Source organism: Bactrocera latifrons, unplaced genomic scaffold (genome assembly GCF_001853355.1).
Source record: "Bactrocera latifrons isolate USDA-ARS-PBARC rearing strain unplaced genomic scaffold, ASM185335v1 scaffold_50, whole genome shotgun sequence".
Taxonomy (NCBI): Eukaryota; Metazoa; Arthropoda; class Insecta; order Diptera; family Tephritidae; genus Bactrocera; species Bactrocera latifrons.
Window position 1 is genome coordinate 1,580,931 of NW_017537157.1, and position 20,606 is coordinate 1,601,536.

The 20,606-nt window shown below is 36.9% G+C and overlaps 1 protein-coding gene across 3 annotated transcripts; it reads right to left on the minus strand.

The window, feature by feature from the left end:
* Positions 1-246: 246 nt before the first annotated feature.
* LOC108973781 lies at positions 247-18,486 on the minus strand. 3 transcript variants are annotated; one of them, XR_001993746.1, is made up of 13 exons: positions 18,207-18,486; positions 11,022-11,164; positions 10,659-10,853; positions 10,428-10,519; positions 10,040-10,174; positions 6,735-6,892; positions 4,966-5,210; positions 4,743-4,886; positions 4,410-4,681; positions 4,253-4,351; positions 4,033-4,192; positions 638-1,319; positions 247-574 (listed from the first exon to the last, which is right to left on the minus strand). XR_001993746.1 is itself a non-coding variant. In XM_018941261.1 (12 exons), exons 1-12 carry the CDS (start codon positions 18,209-18,211, stop codon positions 967-969), a joined length of 1,998 nt encoding a protein of 665 aa, XP_018796806.1. In that variant the 5' UTR covers positions 18,212-18,486; the 3' UTR covers positions 247-966. The 3 variants fall into 3 exon arrangements, 2 of the variants coding, with proteins under 2 accessions (XP_018796806.1, XP_018796805.1); XM_018941261.1 differs by having other exon boundaries at positions 247-1,319; positions 4,410-4,678; XM_018941260.1 differs by having other exon boundaries at positions 247-1,319.
* Between the last annotated feature and the right edge of the window lie 2,120 nt (positions 18,487-20,606).

Sequence of the window (20,606 nt, forward strand, 5' to 3'; positions counted from 1 at the left end):
CAGGAGCCTCTAGAGCGAAGCTATGTCGCTTGGGAAGGACGAGCGGCTTCAGTTCTTGAACCAGCTGTCTTTGTACACTTTCAATTTAAGATCTCGTCGTAAAATGCGTCAAGTCGTTTCATACCTCACTTCAATTTTTTGCGAATGGCGCCGAATTGATTATTGAAAAAGTACCTCTCTTGGGTCACCCGTTATATAAGTATGTACCTCTAAGCAAGCCATTTGCATAAAAAAACGCCTTGGTCGTGTAATTTAAAATATTTTTCTTGATATTTTCGAAAATTTATTTTCTTATATTATGTCATTTTTTATATTTCACTCGACACTGAGTTTGCTCGTATAGCTAATTTTCTCAACTCAAATATTAAATTGATGAGTCCAGATGATTATGAAGTATTTGATTAGTTTAAATTTAGCACACATGTTTTTCAAGTACTCTTTATAAAACTGTTTTTCCAACACATATGACATACAATATTATTTAACTCGAAATTATATTTATAACTGTTAATCGTATTACAATTCGATCATTCAAGATACAAACCCTAGTGCTCTAAATTCTTTTTATATTTATCTGAAATAAATACTAAAATTAAGCACACAATACATATAAATATAATAGTATAAATACTCATACACCAGCTTTTTGGCTAAAACTGTAGGTTTTTCGCCTGATTTCGGATGAGGATTTGTCTTATAAAATATGCTTTTTCTACTCGGTTGCAGTTTCAGGCAAGCAGGCGGCATTACGGAGACGGCAATGACTATGACTACGGCTGCGGCACAACATTTCACTCCAAATACTATAAATCAGGTGTCACAAATAGGTACTCAGTTGTTTGAACATTTCATTATTCTTGTATTTTTACAATATTTCTACTCGCTCCAACAAAGTTCGTCATCTTCGTTACGGCTCTCTATGAAATCGCACACATTCAGGTCTTCACTCTCTGAGGATTCTAATTGTCACCTGCTCGTATTCACTAAAGTTGGTACTGTTACTGGATTTGTTGGTGGGCCTGGTATGTGTATTGCCGTCGACTTTGTCATTGTTTTCGGCGCATCGTTCGGTATTAGCTGTTCTTGTATGGTGCCACCACTATGTTCGAAGCAACCACAACACCAATTGTCGCAGCGCAGTAATAACATGAGACCAGCAATCACCCAAAAGACAATTGCCGGCCAGACGTAGTACGAACACGCGCCAAAAAGAACGCAACTGGTCAAAAGGGTGCAGCAACAGAAAACGGGATTCAAACAGATGACACCGGCCTTGTGGCGTGGAACCAATGATAGCATAGAACTAAGTATCATTGTTCCTGTAAAATATAAAAAAGAGCGGACTTATAATATATTATATAGACTTTAAGATATAAAAACTAAAAAATATGAAACTCTTTTTTTCGACTAAATAAACCAGTTGAAGCAAGTGGGTCTGGTAGTGAACGAGGGCAAGACGAAAAATTTTCTGTAATCAAGCAAGCAGTCGTAACACGCGCGACTTGGCTCCCACGTCACAGTTGACAGTTGTAATTTCCTCTATCTTGGAACCAGCATGAACACAAACAACAACGATAGCTTCGAAATTCAACGCAGAATATCTCTTGCCAAGAGCTGCGACTTTGGACTGAGTAGGCAAATGAGAAGTAAATTCATCTCTCGAGGAACACAGACTAAATGCAACAAGTCACTCTATGCTATATGGTGCCGTGGCAAGTATGATGACAACTGATAGTCGACGTGACAAGTTTTCAAGAGAAATATTTATGGTCCTTTGCGCATTGGCAACGGCGAATACCGCAGTTGATGGAACGACGAACGATGTATGAGATATACGACGACATTAACATAGTTCAGCAAATTAAAGACACCGGCTACGCTGGCTAGGTCATGTCGTCCGAATGGGTGAAAACACTCCAGTTCTGATGGTATTCGTCGCAGTAACCGACGGCGGAAGCAGAGGAAAAGGAAGACCACCACACCGTTGGAAGGACCAACTGGGTAAGGATATGGCTACACTCGAAAAGAAAAAAAAAAAAAACTGGTGCGCTGTTGTTAAATCGGCTATAACCGCGAAAGCGATGTCTACGCCAGTAAAGAAGAAGAAGGTAAGAAGAATATAATCGTAGCATCTTCCATAAATGCTGGAGCATCATTTTCGGCTCTTATGAACACGTACTTCCCTAGAGATCAGCAATATACGGTGATGGGTGGAGGCGCTTTTTCCTCGCTTTTTCTGTGGTCGATATAGTCATAATGAAGTCAATATTGTTTCCATCGAAAATCAGTGAGCTGATGGAAAGATATTTGAGAAGATTACATCTATAGCTCGATAAGAATGAACTAGGATTTAATCCCAGTGACCAAATACCTCGATTTTATCTTACTTTCCACACGACAACATACTTAGGGGTTGAGATCAATACCAAACTAATATTGATAAACGAACGACAAACGAACGATGAAGAAGCTTAAATGACATATTACACGTGCAAGAGAATACTTTGCATGAACTGAGTCCCGAAATATAGTCATATTGATGTGTACGGCCATCGATTGGATTACTCTTATATATAGAGCATTGGTTTGGTTGCAAGATTAAATAAACAATATAATATCCGGAAATTATTAAAAATAGGTTGTGCAGGGGTTATCGTCGTTATCATCACGTCAGACAAATGCGCTTAAAATGCGCCTACAACAACTGAACTTAGAGATCTTTACACGAAAAGTAGCAACATGTTCTGTTATAAAAATCAAGGAGATTGATAGTTGCAACAAGAAAATTTACGGATATAGCGATACTCTAAATCAGCTCCAGGACATGATCTAAATAAATTATACCAAATTGTCCGAAGGTTTTAGTTTAAAAGTGATTTCCAGAAGACAATACCCTTCAGACGTTAATGAAGGGAGGTTTAGTAGGACAGTAGAATACTCAATATATACCGACGAAGCTCTACTCCAAGGATTCTTGCTGGCGTTATCATCGCTAAAGAAACCAGTTTGGTCAGCAAATGTACGAAAGGTTTAAGCTTACTGATATTTTCGGCAATGAATAAGCAAACTAGACCTCACTAGACGACGCTACGAGCAATCAAGAGAAAACTCAATACGCAATTTGAAGAAATAGCTCAGAAAAGATGGAAATCTAAAAAAGCAAGACTGGAGCGCAGCAAAATTTGCCAAATTATGGAAAGACAAGAACCAAGAACTTTTTAAATAGGCCAAAGAAAAGTATATATGGAATATGTGGATAACGAGGCTTTCCCCATTTGGAGAACATTACCTTAGCAACATTTGCCTCAACTTCCAACTGGAAGGATGTAAAGACCCAGTTCTTCACTTCTGTTGTGAGGGCCCAGTTTGATCGCAAGCTCGATATAGAATTATTGAAATCCATCTGGTTTTAAACCTTGAATGTCTATCTACAAAAAACATAACGGAGATAAATAGATTCATTAAGACCACCAAATGATTTGAACACAACAACGAAGGCAGATGACAATATTTAAGGGTCTTCCGAACGCTTATCGAGACTTCTTCCAGTATCTACGAAACTCTCAAAACCATATTTTTCCATTTTGTGGAGCCATAGGACAAGTATTTCGAGCTACACACTCGATTACTTCACAAGCATTATATCTAGCCAATACCTAGAGCGACGCTGGAATCATGAGTACAAGTTCACGCAAGTGAGTAAAGTTCTCTGAGCACCATTCACTTGGAAGCGATTCTTTTGCATATGGCTCAAGCTTGAATTCGAGCTATAGTGAGAAAACGACAGATCTCTCGACCGAGTTATGCGCTGGGTTTTGAAACCCCCCTGACAATCGGCTATATCACGTACACGGTGTCTACGCCAATAAAGAAGAGGAATACCTACTGGAGTCTAGTAGTGAAAACCAAAAGTGGGACATTTTGTTAAGAAGTTGCATCTTCTGAGCCAATTTTGAGCTAAACTTATATCTAAAGGCATTGGAAATTAATATTTCCGAAGATAAGTTCACAGCATTATATTTGAACACTTACCACAGCCGAAGACTATCTCGCCATATGGGTTCTGCTGCATACTATTGAAAGCGAATGAAACTGTGCCAAATATTACAACAGAAATGATCAACAAAGCAAAGCGCCAAGATAGTACCGTCGGAACACGCGAGCTGATATCGATTAGGCTCGAAGTTGTAATCTGAAATGCACAAAAAAATTCCTAGATAAGGTTTAATTATTGTAAACGCATTTATTTTACCCTAATTTTTTGTCTATATTCATCGACAATCGCATCAATATCTGTTGAGGTGTCAGAGTCGCTGACCTCGACTACCTCTGGGTAAATGAAATTCAAAGGCTTCAAAGAAGAAAATATATTATTATGAATGGCAAAGCAAAGAATCCAACAATTGTACCACTGGTTTACTGCTCGACTGCATTGCGGATTCGACATCGGTCGGTTGGCGTATAGGACACGGAGATGTAGGTTCACCCAGCAAGAGCCATTCTTTTTCTAACTCCTTTTTTGGTTTTTTCTTCGGCGCTGGTTTCTTCGCTGTACTTATATTGGCTACGTTGACACCCAGTATGCTCCGCTTACTGGTCTTTTTCGCATCTGGACGTTTGTATGAAGCCGTTGCGGCGGCTGCCGTGCTAAGCCGACTATATGCAAGTGACGAAATCGCTGCTAGCGGTGCATAATTAGAATTAGTTTAAGACATAACTATTATATAGAAACTATTATTTACCGGAACGTTGTATATACTTTGGACGGACTGGTATGTACAATAAGTAAAAAGCTCTTAAGAAGCCTGCCGCTAAATGGCTGGCCGCCAGCGTGTTGATGAGGTGTTGCATTGGACACGCAAAGGCCAACATAGCACAGAGGCTGCCTGCAAAGTAAAAGTAATAAATTCGTTAAAAAATATGTCTGCACAAAGAAACTAATTGAGTTAGGTCATTAACACCCACCACTTATAAAAATAGCAAATACGGGACTACCGCTTTCGGAACTTTCGTAGCTAATGTGCTTTGAGAGCACCTTCCATTCTGAGGTAGCGAAACGCACTATTAAACCGTAGAGTTCTGGAAAGAGTTCCAAGTATGCGGCTGATGAGGTTAGCATGAGCAAACAAGCAGCGGCTGGCACTAGCTTGCCTAAGGTAATATCGTCCAGAAAGTTGAGGAATGGATTGGCAATGTATTCGTTAACTGGTCTGAAAGAAAGAAATCGGAGAGGTTCTTTGATATGCTGTCGTCTAATATAAATATAGATAACATTAGAAAATAGTTTAAAAGTTATTTTGGAGAATTTTTATAATAATTTTTTTTTAATTCTTTTTTTGCCTATAACTTCTTTGAACACACAACTTCGAAGCCTAAATTATGGTTAAATAGAAGTTATCCACTCTAGCAGGAACGGGAGAGATGGGATCTAAATGGAAATGAAAACAGACACCATTATAAGTGTATCCAAGTGCCCCTATGATAAGTCGGAAGGATCCCTGATCTGACGCTGCCATTATTCAGGAACCATGGCTGAGTTGCAACGCCAACTCTCGGTTGAAGTAAAAAGGCATAAGCTGCTATCGACAAATAAAACATGTAGAATCAATGTTTGTTGGTTTGTCAGCAATGAGCTTAGTGTTCTTCTTCGACCACCTTTCAGCAACGAGAATGTCGCCACCGTCAGCCTAGAGGACGGTGGTAGCGAACTTTGATTGGTATCGATCTACATGCCTCATGATGGCGAAGTAGAATCACCTCCAGATCTGTTAAGGACAGTTCCAGCTGAGGGCAATAATTGCCGCGAATGCAAACTCGAGGCATTCTGAGCACTTATGCGAGCTTCGAACAGCTGTTCTGGTCGCGTCAGGTTGCGACTCAGTACTCACAGCGGTATTGTCGATGTTTTGAATGCTGTGTGCAGAACCGCTCATTTTCTCTAAAAACTCAGAAAAGCAAAAGAAAAAACCCAAAAAGCCATTCTAGCGGTGATTGGATGCTGTATAAGACAGGACTTGCTGTATACAAGTCCGAAATAAAGAAGGCTAAGAGAGTTCCATGAAAAAAAACACAATACTTCCAGAACCCTACTTTCATGGACATCCTTCTAAGAAGGGTATTACTAATATTCAAGATTTAGGTGAATTCTCGCAAAAAAACCTATTTGTATGAACAATGTTTCAGACTGCCAAGCAGACTGTAGGGTTTTTAAAGCAGAAGCCATTAAGGTAAGGTTATACTTCTCCGAAATGCGGTTTTTAGGGAGGTATGCATGACTTCCATACAGGTCTTAACCTGTACATTTTATGATGACGGAACTTGACAAAGTTGCTTGAAGGAAAATGAATTGAAAACATCTAGGCACTTTCTTCTCCTCTGTCCATATTTAGCCAGACTAAGGCTGAACTATCACGGTTGGAATACTTTTTACGTAAAAATTGGGTGAAATTGTCCTTTTGTCGATGTACGACCATTTTTTTGATGCCCACCTATGAGTTCTGGGCATCACAACAGATTGGCGTCTCAAGCTGTCTAAGTGGAATTATTTGTGGTCTCACGTGAAATCAGAATATTTTACTAACCTAACCTAACCTAACAGCTCTTCGTTTCATTAGGAACAGATTTCTCTATGAAGGCAAAGTCTAAGGCTTCATAACAATTTAGGTTAACTTCTAGGTTAATAATACAAAGCGAGCAGATGCTCTTAAAAAATTGTTGACTAAAGTCTTACTTACTTATGATGAACCAAAAACGACAGGGATACTATCGTCAAACACAAGATAAAGAGAGTTCTGAAGAATTTTCCAAACCCCTTGAAACGCTCAAGAAATGAATTGGGCAGTGGCAACTCTCGGGGATAAGCAAAGGAAAGTTGCGCCGCCGGAAATAGAAGCTGTAAAAACAGAAAATATATTATATATATATAGATTTATGTAAAGTTGTCATATAAATATTATATAATTTTATCTAAAATAGGTATATACTTTTAACCATACTAGCAATAACTAATTAAATTACCCTACTCTTCTCTTCTTATATTATTAGAATCTCACTTTAGTATACAAATTTAAATGGTTTCTGCTTTGGCGCACAAATCTACGTTTTTCTCATCTTTCTTTATGCATTTGGTTTCTATTCATTAAACCACACCAGTGAACACACAACATGCACCGCGCTGTTGGCAATTGTAGAAAGCGCGCTGAGAGAGATTTGCAAACAGCAAACCACAGCAAATCAGAATAATTGCTACAAACGGTCGTAAGTCAAAGGGGCGCCGAGAACTTGTGCAACAAATTACCCAACCATTGGCGACGTAAATACGACAAAGTAAACAAATATATATATGTATGTACATATCGTCACCTGAAATGCAAAATAACGTAACAACATTTTCGGCCCTGGCTCCAGTGTTCACATGGTCAGAAAGTCTTTCCATATGAGACTTTGCAGTTTTTTTAATTGATGCAGCAACTGAGTCAATTCCGAGATCCGATTAAAACTTTGTTTTAAAATCGCTGGATTTGTGCAACAATGCTAGGGCTTGAGCAGCCCCAAAGTTGTATCCCATAAGTCCAAACTGGTCTGAACACCTACTTGTAGACTAGAATTTTGCCATGTTACATGTCGAAGTTTCTGAATTTAGTGTAAGTTTGCTTGCTAAAATAGGTCTCGGATATTAAGCATACGTCCATTTTTTCAGTAGCGAGTATTGTTTCTAGCTCATTTTGGTGTTTGGTAAAGCCGTTTACGTTCCGTAGCATAATTTTTAAGAATTTTGTCATATTTATTTATTGTTTTTTTTTTTTTTTTTTTTTTTTTTTTTTTTTTTTTTTTTTTTTTTTTTTTTTTTTTTTTTTTTTTTTTGTACTGCTTTTTCGAGCTTCTGAAGCCTCTTCTCAAGTGCAATGATAAACTAATTTTGTTTTGTAAGCTTCTGTAAGATTGGTTGAAGAATGCTAGCATCATTTGAACAAGTGTTCTCTTTTACAACTTGCGAGTAAGTTAGCTCATTTGCTATTGAAACTTTATTTTCAGCCATTGGTTGGCGTATTGAGTTTTTTAGGAGGCTTTTGGTATCTTTTACAACCGAGCTTTTAGGACGTGGATTGTTTTTCTTTGTACCAGTTCTTTGGTCACGAATCCTTTGCAGTTCTTTCGCAACTACGCATCTTCTGTAGTTAGCGGGATGAGCCTCACCACAGTTACAACATTTTGGTTGATTGTGATTAGGTTTTATGCTTTCCCGCATCTTGCTTGCTTATCACAGTAGTTGTGAGTATGTGCATATGATTGACACAATTTGCATTGTGGTATGAGCTTTGACTGTTTTACGGCCTCAATGACAACAACTGAATGCAATATGGTTTTTATTGCATATATGTTATTTATATTTGCTGTTGCATCGAAAGTAAGAAGAAACATATCTAACGGCTCTTTCGTTTTATACTTCAGTTTGTTGACTGCGTTTATAGCTTTGAATCCCTTCTTATGAAGGTCTGATATTATAGCCTTTGGCTCGTTTGAGTGATGTAAATTTTTAACCATTACCTTAATTGGACGAGATTGCTTATTGTCATAAGAAAACTACGGTAAGTTCTGTGTAGACAGAGTTTTGGTTAACTTTCTGTAATCATCAGAGTCTGATGTATTATTATTTAGAAGCTTGATAGTAAATGCTTTTTTCGCCTCATCATTCGTAATGTTATATATTTTTTGGTATTCACAGTCACCCGATATCATTATTGGAGGAGGTCGTGAGATTTTTTTTCCTTTTTTATTTCTTCCGACTTCTTTTATGGTATTTGTTGTAGCTGGAGCAACAAGCTGAGGAGATAGTTCAACTTTCCTTTTTTTACTGGGCCTTTTTTTTCCAAAATCCAATCTGTTTCGCGGGCAAGCTCTTCCTCATCTGTTGCATACAATTCGGCATTTATTTCGTTATTTGTAGGACTTAAATTTTGTTTGTAGGTTCTGATCTTCGGCGTTGGGAAATGCTCTCTTTCTTTAATTCGGTGCATAATTGCTCTATTGTTTCCAGTGGCATGAATGAAACACAAAATAAAATGGAAGATGAGTGAAAAAACTATTTAATATTGATTAAAACTGGTTTATATCTGATCGCAGAACCTAAAAATGTTGAATATATGTAATATTATGTATGTAATTTGAAGTAGTGAAGCGTAATCAATAAGACACTCAATTTCGAATTTTTTGGTGATACGTTATGTTGAATTTCAGGTGACGATATACACTATACAGAGTATATAACGGGTGTTGTTTTTAAATGTATGGTTTTCAATTAGACAAAACTTTTTTCGAACTTAGCCCTGTGAAAAAGACTTTTGCTTGAGATATACTGAATATGGTCTGCCAATTCGTAATTCATAGGCTTAATCCGATTGCAAATCGTACAAATTTATTTCCAAAATATTGGTTGAGAATCGGTATTTCAGGCAGGTGGTTTCGCACCACGTTTACTATACTGTCCTCAAGCATCTTTTTTATGCCCTCTACTCGACCTAAGTTTTATTCAAGATTCTCTCTTGGCATGACTCAAGCATTGGCAGGCTTCATAACGAAAACACTAACCAAAACTTATTGAGTAGATCCATGAGAAATGGTGAGATCCGCTATTATCTCTGATGACTGGTTCTTTAACTTTTTCAAAGTTATCAGTATTAGCAGAGGTGATTAGATGGCTCGCATGGGATAAATTTTTGATGACATCACACCCTTCACTACATGCTTGTGCCACTCAAATATTTATGTTCATTATATAGTGGACTGCCCAAAACAGTTCTTCAACAAACTTAAAGATTTCGTAGCCGCAGCAAACTGATTTTTCAATTTCATTTTACTATGATATGATAAAAATCGCACGACAAAAAATATTGCGATCAAACATGAATGTAAAAAAGTTTGCATCAGTCCAGGAAAACATTTTTATTGAATCGCCGTTTTAAAGAACCGGTTCGGGTCAGTTTTGATCACAACACATACAAAGGTGTATGATATAATAATGCATATTGCGCTTACTCACACTAACAAATCCGTCTGGCCGAAACCAATATCGGGTCCACTCCAAAATGTCGCCTTTCCAGCAAGTCGCGGCCGGAGGGCACAAGTTCAGGATGATCACGCCGCACCACATGATGATATGGAAGACTTTTGAATGCTGTCGGGTTAGAATTAAAAGGAATAAACAGGAGTAGTAATAAATTTTCAAGTAAATGTAAAAATGTAACCTACAAGTGTGTTAAAATTTGAAAGAAATGGACTGAGCAATGAAGTTGGAACTGAACAGGAAATCTTAAGTTATTGAACGAAAACTTCGTTATTTCTGAAGGGTATTATGGCTTCGATTTTCATTTGAATCACTAAAATATGTATATATAAATATGTAAATATCTTCAGAAGTATGTACTCACGTCCAGTCCCAGCATAAACATAACTGTAATTATAATGACGACGGCAACACCCAGCACATCCGGCCACGGCTCGTACGGCGATGAATTGCGGCCTAAAAGTATGCCAAAAATCTGACTTAGCAAATGTGTTAAGATAAAATTGCACACAGTGCCACCGAAAAGTAAACATAACACAATTTCTAATTTAATCTGAATATGCATAATAAGTTAATTCATCAGTAGTTGGCTTACCTAAAATCAGTATGTGCGCCATGCCGCCCGTCATGGCATCCAAGCAGGTGCTCATGGTACGCGCCAGGGCGACACAGGCACACAGCACCGCCAGCACATCCAACCACGTGGCCAGAAACAGGCAGGTGTAGTCGAATTTGTTGCTTGCCCGAATGTACGGGATTTGGAGGGATTTCAAATGGGCCTTGCAGTAAGCTGTGCATAAAGAGAGGGCAAAAATTCGTTAAGTGAGCTAATTATTATTAGTGGTAATGATTATTAGTAGTAAAATGAATAGCATACATATCAAAAAGTATCTACAAAAGAAAATTAAAATTTGTCGACGATGACTTGTGATTATATGCGGCAGTATTGCCCACTCACCTGCCATTGCGCCATAGGTGAAGGCGAGGAAATTGGCAAACACTATCGCCGGTCCGCAAGCGTCATTGTAGAACAGACAGAACACGACGACTGTTGAACCGAGCGCCAAACGGCCAGAACTGCCGTCAAAAAGTTTGGCCTCACTGCAAATAGAATGAAATTAAGTTATTAATTAGTTTGCAGAGAGTATGAATGATTTTTATATCACGTCAGGTAACGCCTAAGCGGTGAAAATTTTTTTTGTTTTTTTTTTTTTTGTTTTAATACATATGTATATAATGTGTCAACTCTTCATTATCATAAATTTATCATTTTGGAAAATAACCTGTGTTCGCAGATGTTATTAATAAGACTGGTGAAAAAGAAATTCAATATGGACCCATGACTTTCCATGATTACGTATCGACAAGAAAGGAAAACTATAAATTTGAAAAAGTTAAAGACTTTCTAAGTCTCAGAATCAGCATAATTTGCACCAATAATTAAGCACGACGTTCAAGAGCAGAAGAACTTTTGCCAACAGGTGCTACTTTGATATCGGCAGGCAATTGAGAAACAGGTCCCTCTCTCGATGCACAAAAATGACACTCTATAAGTCTCTCATTATTTATACCCTATTAAACGGCTCAGAAATATGGACGGTGACGAACCGAGATGAGGAAAAACTTAAAGCATTCAAGAGAACTGGACGGCTGTTACACCATACATAATACCGTCGGCAAAAAATAGTAGGACTTTATTCATAATTTTAAAACTCTTAATTTATTCTTAAAAATCTATGTCGTCTCCTAAATTAATCCTCCTTGGCCCCAATAAACTTGTGATAACGTTTTTTCAAATCCTCGAAACAAATTGTTAAGGGGTTACATGGCTCTACTGGTTTCAAAAAATTTGTATTGTTTTTTTTTTTTTTTATTGTCTTATCAAATTTTACCACACCTCTACAATATTGTCCTAAATTTTCTAGTTGAACTGAGTAATAGTAAGCTTGGCTGAGTGTGCCGTCTTTAAACGCGTTTTTCTCGAAACTGTGTTTTTGAAATCGATTTCAAGCCAGAGTACTCAACCGATCTTCATGAAATTTCACACATATCTTTCAGATACAATTTTTAAAGACTTGAACTAACCATTTTTTTTTCGATTACAACTAAAGTTAAAGTCAGTTTTTGAAATTGCATTAATATGCGTAGCGATTCATGTTTAATGTCTTCAGTTGACTTATAACCGTTTTTCCGGAACGGCCGTTTGAGTTTGCTGAATAGCCAGAAGTCACACGGACGCAATCTAGTCGAATACGGTTGTTGTGGCACAATATTTGTTGAAAGTTTGGCAAAAAGCTCACGAAGAATCCATGTAGTATACGACGGTGCATGATCATGGTGCAAAAACAAAGAGTTGTCGACCCATAATTCCGGTGATTAGGTTCGTCCAAAGAACGCATAACACTCAAATAGTATTCCTTGTTGACAGTTTGGCCGGTGGAAAGGAATTCGGAGAGCACCACATCTCTATAATCGAACAAAACTGTCAAGATAACCTTAATTTCTGACCTGCTTCGAAGTGTTTTTTTCGGCTTCGATATTCGGCCGCTGAATCATCTGTTACCGATTCGTTAGCATTGATCTAAGGCTCATCGCCTGTCATTTCATGACATCCTGGTTGTCGTTTTGTTACACGCTGTTTTTCGAATGAATCGAGTGATTTTAAAACCAATCGTACTTTTACATTTCTTAGGCCCAAATGATCTTTGAAAATGGTTTTCACTCATCCTTCTGATATTCCAACGATGCCAGTAACATCCGTGACCGTTAATCGTCGGTTCTCAAGCATAAATTCCTTTATTCTATTGAAGTTTTGATCAGCAGTTTATGTTGGTAACGGTCCTAGGCGTGATTCGTCGTCAACACGGACTCTCTTTGAATAATTTGTACCAATCAAAAACACCTGCTTGCGACAAGCAATTACCACAGAAAGTCTTTTCCAACTTTGTGAACGGTTCGATATCAAAAATTTGATTCCGCAACAAAATTGACTGGAAATTCTTTGCTGAATAATTTCACCCATCGTAAAAGGCCTCGAATGCATTTTAAGTATGTACTTTGGTACGGCAGGAGTATAACTTAACACTAATGATTATTTTGATGTGATATTTGGCACAGATGTCACTGATTTAAAATAAAAATATTTCGACGAATAAGTTTTCGCGTAAAATTTAAATTAAAAAGTTTTACTATTTTTTGCCTACAGTGTAAAAAGTGTAAAGTGTAAAACTTCAAATACGTTTGGCTCAAAGCCTTACTTTTTGAACTGGTGACCATTGCAACCATCTAATTAACCTTATTCCAATTATGTTCATTAATTAATATGTTGCATTAAAGTAGTACTGTGAAAACTAGAAAGCATTCGATATCTAATATCAAATTTCGCTTGAACTTGCCTTTAATTCCTTACTCAATAATGCTTCAATTTTTAGTACTTGTATCTTCTTTAGACTCATTAACTGCAAATAAACTGTCAAGAACTAAAACTCCCTCCCAACGATAAAAATATATTAATATTAATTGCACGAATATATATAGTACATACATATTTCATACAGAGTGTTTTCTTTGTCATAAGAAACCTCACAAGGAAGCACTAAGTAGTTTGCTCCCTCATTACACTTTCTATAGTATAGTAAGACTCATATGGTATATTATATATGTATGTAGGTATAAACTATGTTGTGAGTGCTATTGTTTGGCGTGTTAATTCTGCAGACTCTCACTTTTCATCAGTCAACAATTTTTCACAACATCCTGGCGGATTTCCCTAACAACAAAACCTAATTGCATATGGTAAGTAGGCAACTAGCGTCTCCGTCGCTCCGGTTGCTACTAAAAATTCACGGCAACCCACATAATGGATAGAATGCATGCATGGTTGTACAGGGATGTATGGCAGCAACACATATAAATTTTTTATTATTTTGATTAAATGCGAATTTACTACGGTTGAGCTTGATATGATGCCAGCAAGTGTGAAAATTATACTTTGAGCTTTTACAAGCTTTGTTCGTGGCATGAAATACGAACGTTACACACAGATGTATTTCAAGATTCTCAAGATTTCTCTTATTAGTATGAATTTAATAATAGAGATATACTTTGTAATTGATAACTATAATGTTCACTATTATTGGAAGCAATCAATATTTTCCTTTAACTTTCACATCTCTATGAGTTGAGTCATTCATATATGAAGAAGATCAAACGTTCGCCGCGGCTACGTCTCGGATGCTGTATCCCTTGTGTCCAATTCTCGATGACTCGTTTTACTTATTTACGTACTCATTGACCTCATTGTTGAACAAAATTTTACTCGAAAATTTCGGATCTGCTTAGAACTTTCCAATAGTTTGAGAACGTCGGCAGCTTCAGGTCGAGCTTCTTTCAATTTAAGAAGTCGAGAACGGCGCCGAATCGATTCTCCACAGTCTTCGTGAATACTTTCAGCTACGGCTGCTATGTTCTCTTTACTACCTGCGGGATATGGTATATTCTGTGCAATATTTTCCAATAATGAATGCTGGTTCTCAAAATAGGTGATGATGGTGTTGCGAATAGTAGGCTCAGTAGGCCGATTATGCTTACCATAAGTTGAGCGAAGCGCGCTAAACTCATTCTTTACAGAACCTGAATTTTCGTAATAAAGTTGAACGATGTGTCCGCCTTTATTTTTATGAGGACGTCAACGAGTTGGACAGCGGCACATTACCAATAAAGGATATCTATTATGTCTCTTTTTCATTGCAGGTGGTTTTCATATGGCAGATCCCAAAACCATCGCTCAATCTCGCTTTGCGAGAAGTATCAAGATTTTTTCATACTTACAGGTATTAGCGAGACACTTGCTTCAAGACCATCGCCAGCTCGTAGTCACATCTCTACTCAATAGATGCTACAATTGGAATTTAGCGATCTTAAATAAAAATTTGAAAAACAAAGTTACTCTCAAAAATATTAACTCAAAAGACCATTCTACCGACCAAGACCAATTTTAAAAGGGGCCTTCTATTCCTTTTATATTTCTTTCCTTGCAGGCTTTCGCAGCTAAGATGAAATTTTTTTAACTTAACTTCTCCATTTGCGTTCTCTAATAATAAATAAATGTTTATCTCGCTTAATGTTTTAGCAATATAGTACCGCAGGGACAGACATATAAGTAAGGACTGCGATAGAATGCACGACATATAATTATCTGCTTACTCAACACCATGAACATGTATTGTCGTATTGAAAGCTTAACTTACATACAAAAGTTACATCGATAACACTATTATGCATTATTGTGCTTAGTTAGCTTACAGACAAAAGACATATGCACAGTATTGTGTGAAATATTTGAATGTTTTTCATATTAGTAGAAGTAGTAAAGAAGTGAGAAACCGATCATTTCAGACTTTTGAAACTTACAAGGACCAAAACCGGTCAAATACCTTCAGGTGTTGCCATTATTTAATGTTCATTCAACTTTCATTATTCAACGAAATCATGAATGGATAACATTTGTAATTTTATTAAGTTATATTAAAGTGCATCATCTTCCTTAATTTGATTGCTATATTTTACTTCACGTCACGGAAAATCCAATTAAAATCATTTTCAAATTAGATATACTTGTCATATGTGGCATAAACTCAATAGAACAGACTTAATTTAACGTACAAATATAGTTGATGTGGAAAATGTAAATCTGGGGTAGAGAAAAGAAACAAACAACAAAGTTTTTTAGCTATATTGTCCATTTATTTTCGCTAAATTATCTCACATTTTGAGCAACGTAAACGATTTAAGGTCAGGTGAAAAGTGGGATCACTGCACAGAAAATATTGGAGGCAGCAACGGTCTAAGTTGATTGCACTGGCTGTTAACATTGCCTATGTATAAACGGTAGAACATATTTTAAAACATTTTTACTATATAAATGTTTAACTCATACAAAGGCCAACATATTTGGTAATTCGCAGGCAAATTTCAAATATTTTCGAGATTATATCCAATATTATACTTTCAGTTAATTTTTTTATTTACTGACGTAGACAGCGCTTGCGCGGTTTCTTCCTTTTGCGATGGGGGATAAATTCGAGACACCGTGTGCAGCCAAGTCTTTCTCCACCTCATCTCTCCAACGGATTGGAGATCTCTTCCATCTGAATCGAAAACCTTCCAAGCTGGCGTGTTCTCTCCCATCCGGACAACATGACCTACCTAGCCGTCTGACTGATTTGCTGAGATATGTCAATGTCGGGGTATATCTCGTACAGCTTATCGTTCCATTAACTGTGGTATTCTCCGTTGCAAAACATTTCTCTTGAACACCCTTAAAGCCTACTTATCAGATGATGTCATTCTCCATGCTTCCGCGTCGTATAGCTGGACGCGAATAATGAGGGACTTATGGACGTATATGATGGAGAGAAGATTTTACCACACAATTGCCTAATCATTCCAAAGTAGCACCTGTGATTCTGTGTTGGATTTGAAGTTTGTTATTGTTATCTGCTTCTTGAAAGTTATGACTGTCAACAGTGACGTGTGAGTCAAGTCGCGAATGCAACGACTGTTTGTTTGACGACAGGAGATATTTCCTTATCCAGTCTGGAGAAAGTAAAACTAATGGCGTGCGTGTTGAAGTCAATCATATCAATATCATCGGCGTATGTTAATTTTACATATTAACCGATATGTACGTTATAAAACAAACGGAATCTTAAATGGGGTATATGGAAGTGGTGGTAATATTGACTGATTTGATATAATATTGCTACTGCTAAACATTATTAATAGAAAACGATGCTCTCTGAGTCATTAAGTCATTGTATTGTGGGTAAAGATAACCCAGATGTTTGAAATTTCGGATATAAATTTAATGGGGGGCCAGAAAAAATGTTCACCCGATTTTATCAATTTTGGGCATATAGATGCAGCAGTATTCGAAAAACACGTGCACTCAATTTTATTAATGAAACTGGCCTATTGGCCGAAATATGAGGTATTAAGTTAACCGGAATTTCAAGAAGCTTTCTATTAGGTTTATGGGGACTAAAATAAGTATTCATCCCATTCAGCCAAAAAAGCTTTATATAAGATATATGGGGGCTAAGGAAAGTATTGCTCAAATTTGTTTTTGACACACAAACATACTATTATGATGAAATAATTTTTTCCAAACTTCAATAATACAATTATATTTCACAGATTGACCTTTATTTTCGGTAAAAAGTTAGCCATACGCACTGGGGTCCACATATTCGGCATCTGGGGAATAGAGCAGTTATAGTCCCTTTTTGATCATTTTTTATTATTGTAAAATATTATCCCGATGCATTCATTGATATTTGAATTACATACTGGGAAGCGAAAGAATCTGATGAAATTTGCAATAGTGTTATATGGGAAGTACGCGTGTTTTTAGTCAGTTGAAGGCGACAAAATAATTATTGATAAATAATTAAATATTTCACGTTTTATTTACAATTTCCGGGCACTTTTTTGTCACAATATAAATGCAAATATATTATTCGCAATATGTTTTATGCAGAATTTAGAATGCATTATTGAGAAGTAGTTACGGTAAAGATTGTTATGATATTATGATATTATTATGTACAGAATTGGGTTGAAATTTGTCGAGTAGGCTCTGAAATATGAAATGATATATAGACATGCTTTTATTTTGCTCACAACTGCAGCTATAAGTTGGTGGCGGTCAAATTTAAAAATCAATTTATCGATTAGTTTAATGCAAATGCTAATTGTAGGCATGAAAATACCGACACAAAAGTGACAGCAAAATGCTAATTACGTCAAATCACCACTCAGTGAAAGTACAACAAGATAATAGCTACGGATTGGTCRGAAAAGTGGAAGGAAAAATGCATACTTTTGCATAAATTTACTGAAGAACCACAAGTGGCACGCCAGGATTGCTACTGCTTGTATAGATGAGAATGTTTATATGTATGTATACATGCATGCATGTATGCATTGATGCGCTGCTAGAGAAGAATAAAGAAGATTATGGTGGCAATCAACGTGAAACAAGATGGTTCAGGCACCATGTCCATAATTTATGTACATAAGAGAGCAGTGGCACTTGCCTGCCGCACTTTTGTGGCGCAAACTTACTACTATCTACACTCACCTCATGTTCTTGCCAAAGTTTGGTATGTAGGTGTATGTGGTTGTATGATAAATTATTTGCTTTTTGTTTCGGCCTCTGCGCCTCTATGCTGTCGGGGTTTTTTTTTTTTCAGCAGAAAAGCGCCTTTCGCCCGCCCGCTTTGGCTTTTAATGGCACGCCGCCAAATATTAGCAATTGCCGTGATTATGCGCACATACAAAACTAACTATATATGTATKTATATGCTCTTCAATATTTTCACGGGTCTTCAATGCCAGCAATGTTGTTGTATTTAGATGAATTATTTATTCTTTAAATTTATATTTTTTGTATTTGCATAAATTTGTTTAATTTGTTTAATTAATTTTGTATAAAATTCACACAATTAAATTTGCCACACAAAGCGCTTGATTTAATTCACTATTCACTTCACCCCTCCGGAAATGCTGCGTATAAGCAATCAGCYGCGCTGACTTGGCTAATTTACGCACTTATTCGCTTTCATAATTCTAGCCACTAGTAAAATCCAATTAATGCTACTGATTTGTATATGTTTTGCATATTTTTGCGATTTTTCCCATTTATAATAGTMGATTTTCTATTTTCACTACAATCCACGCCCCGCTCTCACTCCGCGTTTGCTCTTCCACTCTGCGCGTGCCACAACTATTGCAGTGAAAACTCGCCGTTCTGCATTGCGTCCGTGAAAATGCGACGTACCCACACGAAGCTCATAAAACGAACTGAATTTGCCGGGACCGCATACTGTTGAACGAAATGCCAGTTTTTTTCTCTGCATTCCTTCGTTTCCCGTTTAGTATTTTTTTTTTTTTTTTTTTTTTTTTTTTTTTTTTTTTTTTTTTTTTTTTTTTTTTTTTTTTTTTTTTTTTTTTTTTTTTTTTTTTTGGTGAAAAATTCTCATTTTCCAATTTCATTGCCAATACTGTGTAATATGTATGTATGTGTATTTACGAAACATGCGCACTCTCTCGTTTTGCTCTCATCACTTTTAGCTCTCCTTTGTAAATAATTGTTTTAGCCTATATTTTTTATACGTGCTCTTAACTTTCCACCCCATTTCTCCTACACACAAATTGGTGGAACCACGAAGTATTCGCGGCACATATTTTACTTGTACGACTTTTGTACAACTTTTGGCAATTACAGGCTCCTTTACAGTGTGCGAAGTAAAAATACAGGGAAAATGTAGAAATAGGTTAGGTTACACCGGCTGGCTGTCACGTCATACATAGTGTGCTTTCAAAATGTTAGAATGCTGTTGATAAGCCTAACGCTCCTTAATAGCAAAGCATACAAAATACTTTTGAAAAGTTCCAAGAAGATTCGACGGTTTCGTGTTTTGTTCAGCGAGGCCCATTTCTGGCTCAATGGGTGTGTAAACAAGCAAATTTGTCGCATTTGGGACGAAGAGCAACGTGAAGAGATTCAAGAACTGTCATTTCATCCAGAAAAAAACAACGGTTGCTTTGACTTGTGCGCCAGTGGAACCATCGGTCCATATTACTTCATAAATGATAACTTTTTGAAGTCTGAAATTGAAAATCGTGATCTCGGCGACATTTGGCTTCCACAAGACCGCGTCACTTCTCACACATCGCACACTAAGATTGTGTGATATCACACCGTTAGACCTTTACTTCTGGGCAAATGTAAATCCTAAAGTCTATGCGGAGAATCCCGTTTCGATTTAGGTCTTGTAGCAAAACATCAGGCGAGTCATTCGCCGGTTACCAGTCAAAAGGCTCAAACGAGTCATCAAAATTAGAAATCAACGAATGGACCAAAGAATGTTCTATGAAATAATAATAAACACTCCCTGTTAAATTTGAAGTTTCTGTATTCTTTTCTTTAAAACAAAGTAGAGAACCTTAAAATGGATCACCATATTTATAATAAAAGTAATATTTTACTACATTTTCCGAAAAATATTGACGTCTTGTAAATATATACAATCAGTTTTAAAATCTGGTCAACAGTTTTGTGCAACACTGTAGACTTGATACAGCTATAGGCGGTTTACTTTCGTGCCACCATTCAACACTAAATACAATTTTTTCGCATAGTGTGAAAACACATTTGGGAAGAGCATCTCCTCTCCTTTCTTTGCATTTATTTGCCTGTACATTCTTCAAATGGCATAATGAAGAGTTTATCTGTTTATTCACCTTTTCAACTCGCAGCACTCTGGTTTTCGTACGGCATTCTCGTCAAAAGCCACTTCCCTTTCCGTTTCCCTTTCCCTTTAATTAAATGGTTTGTATGTACTCTGAATATGTGCATGTGTGTGCATTTTGGTTTACATAAATGTTTTGCATTGACTGCATTTTTATATTCTACGCCCGCCTCTCCGTGCAAGCGATAATCGTGATTAAATGTAGTACACAAAGGCGGTTGGTATTG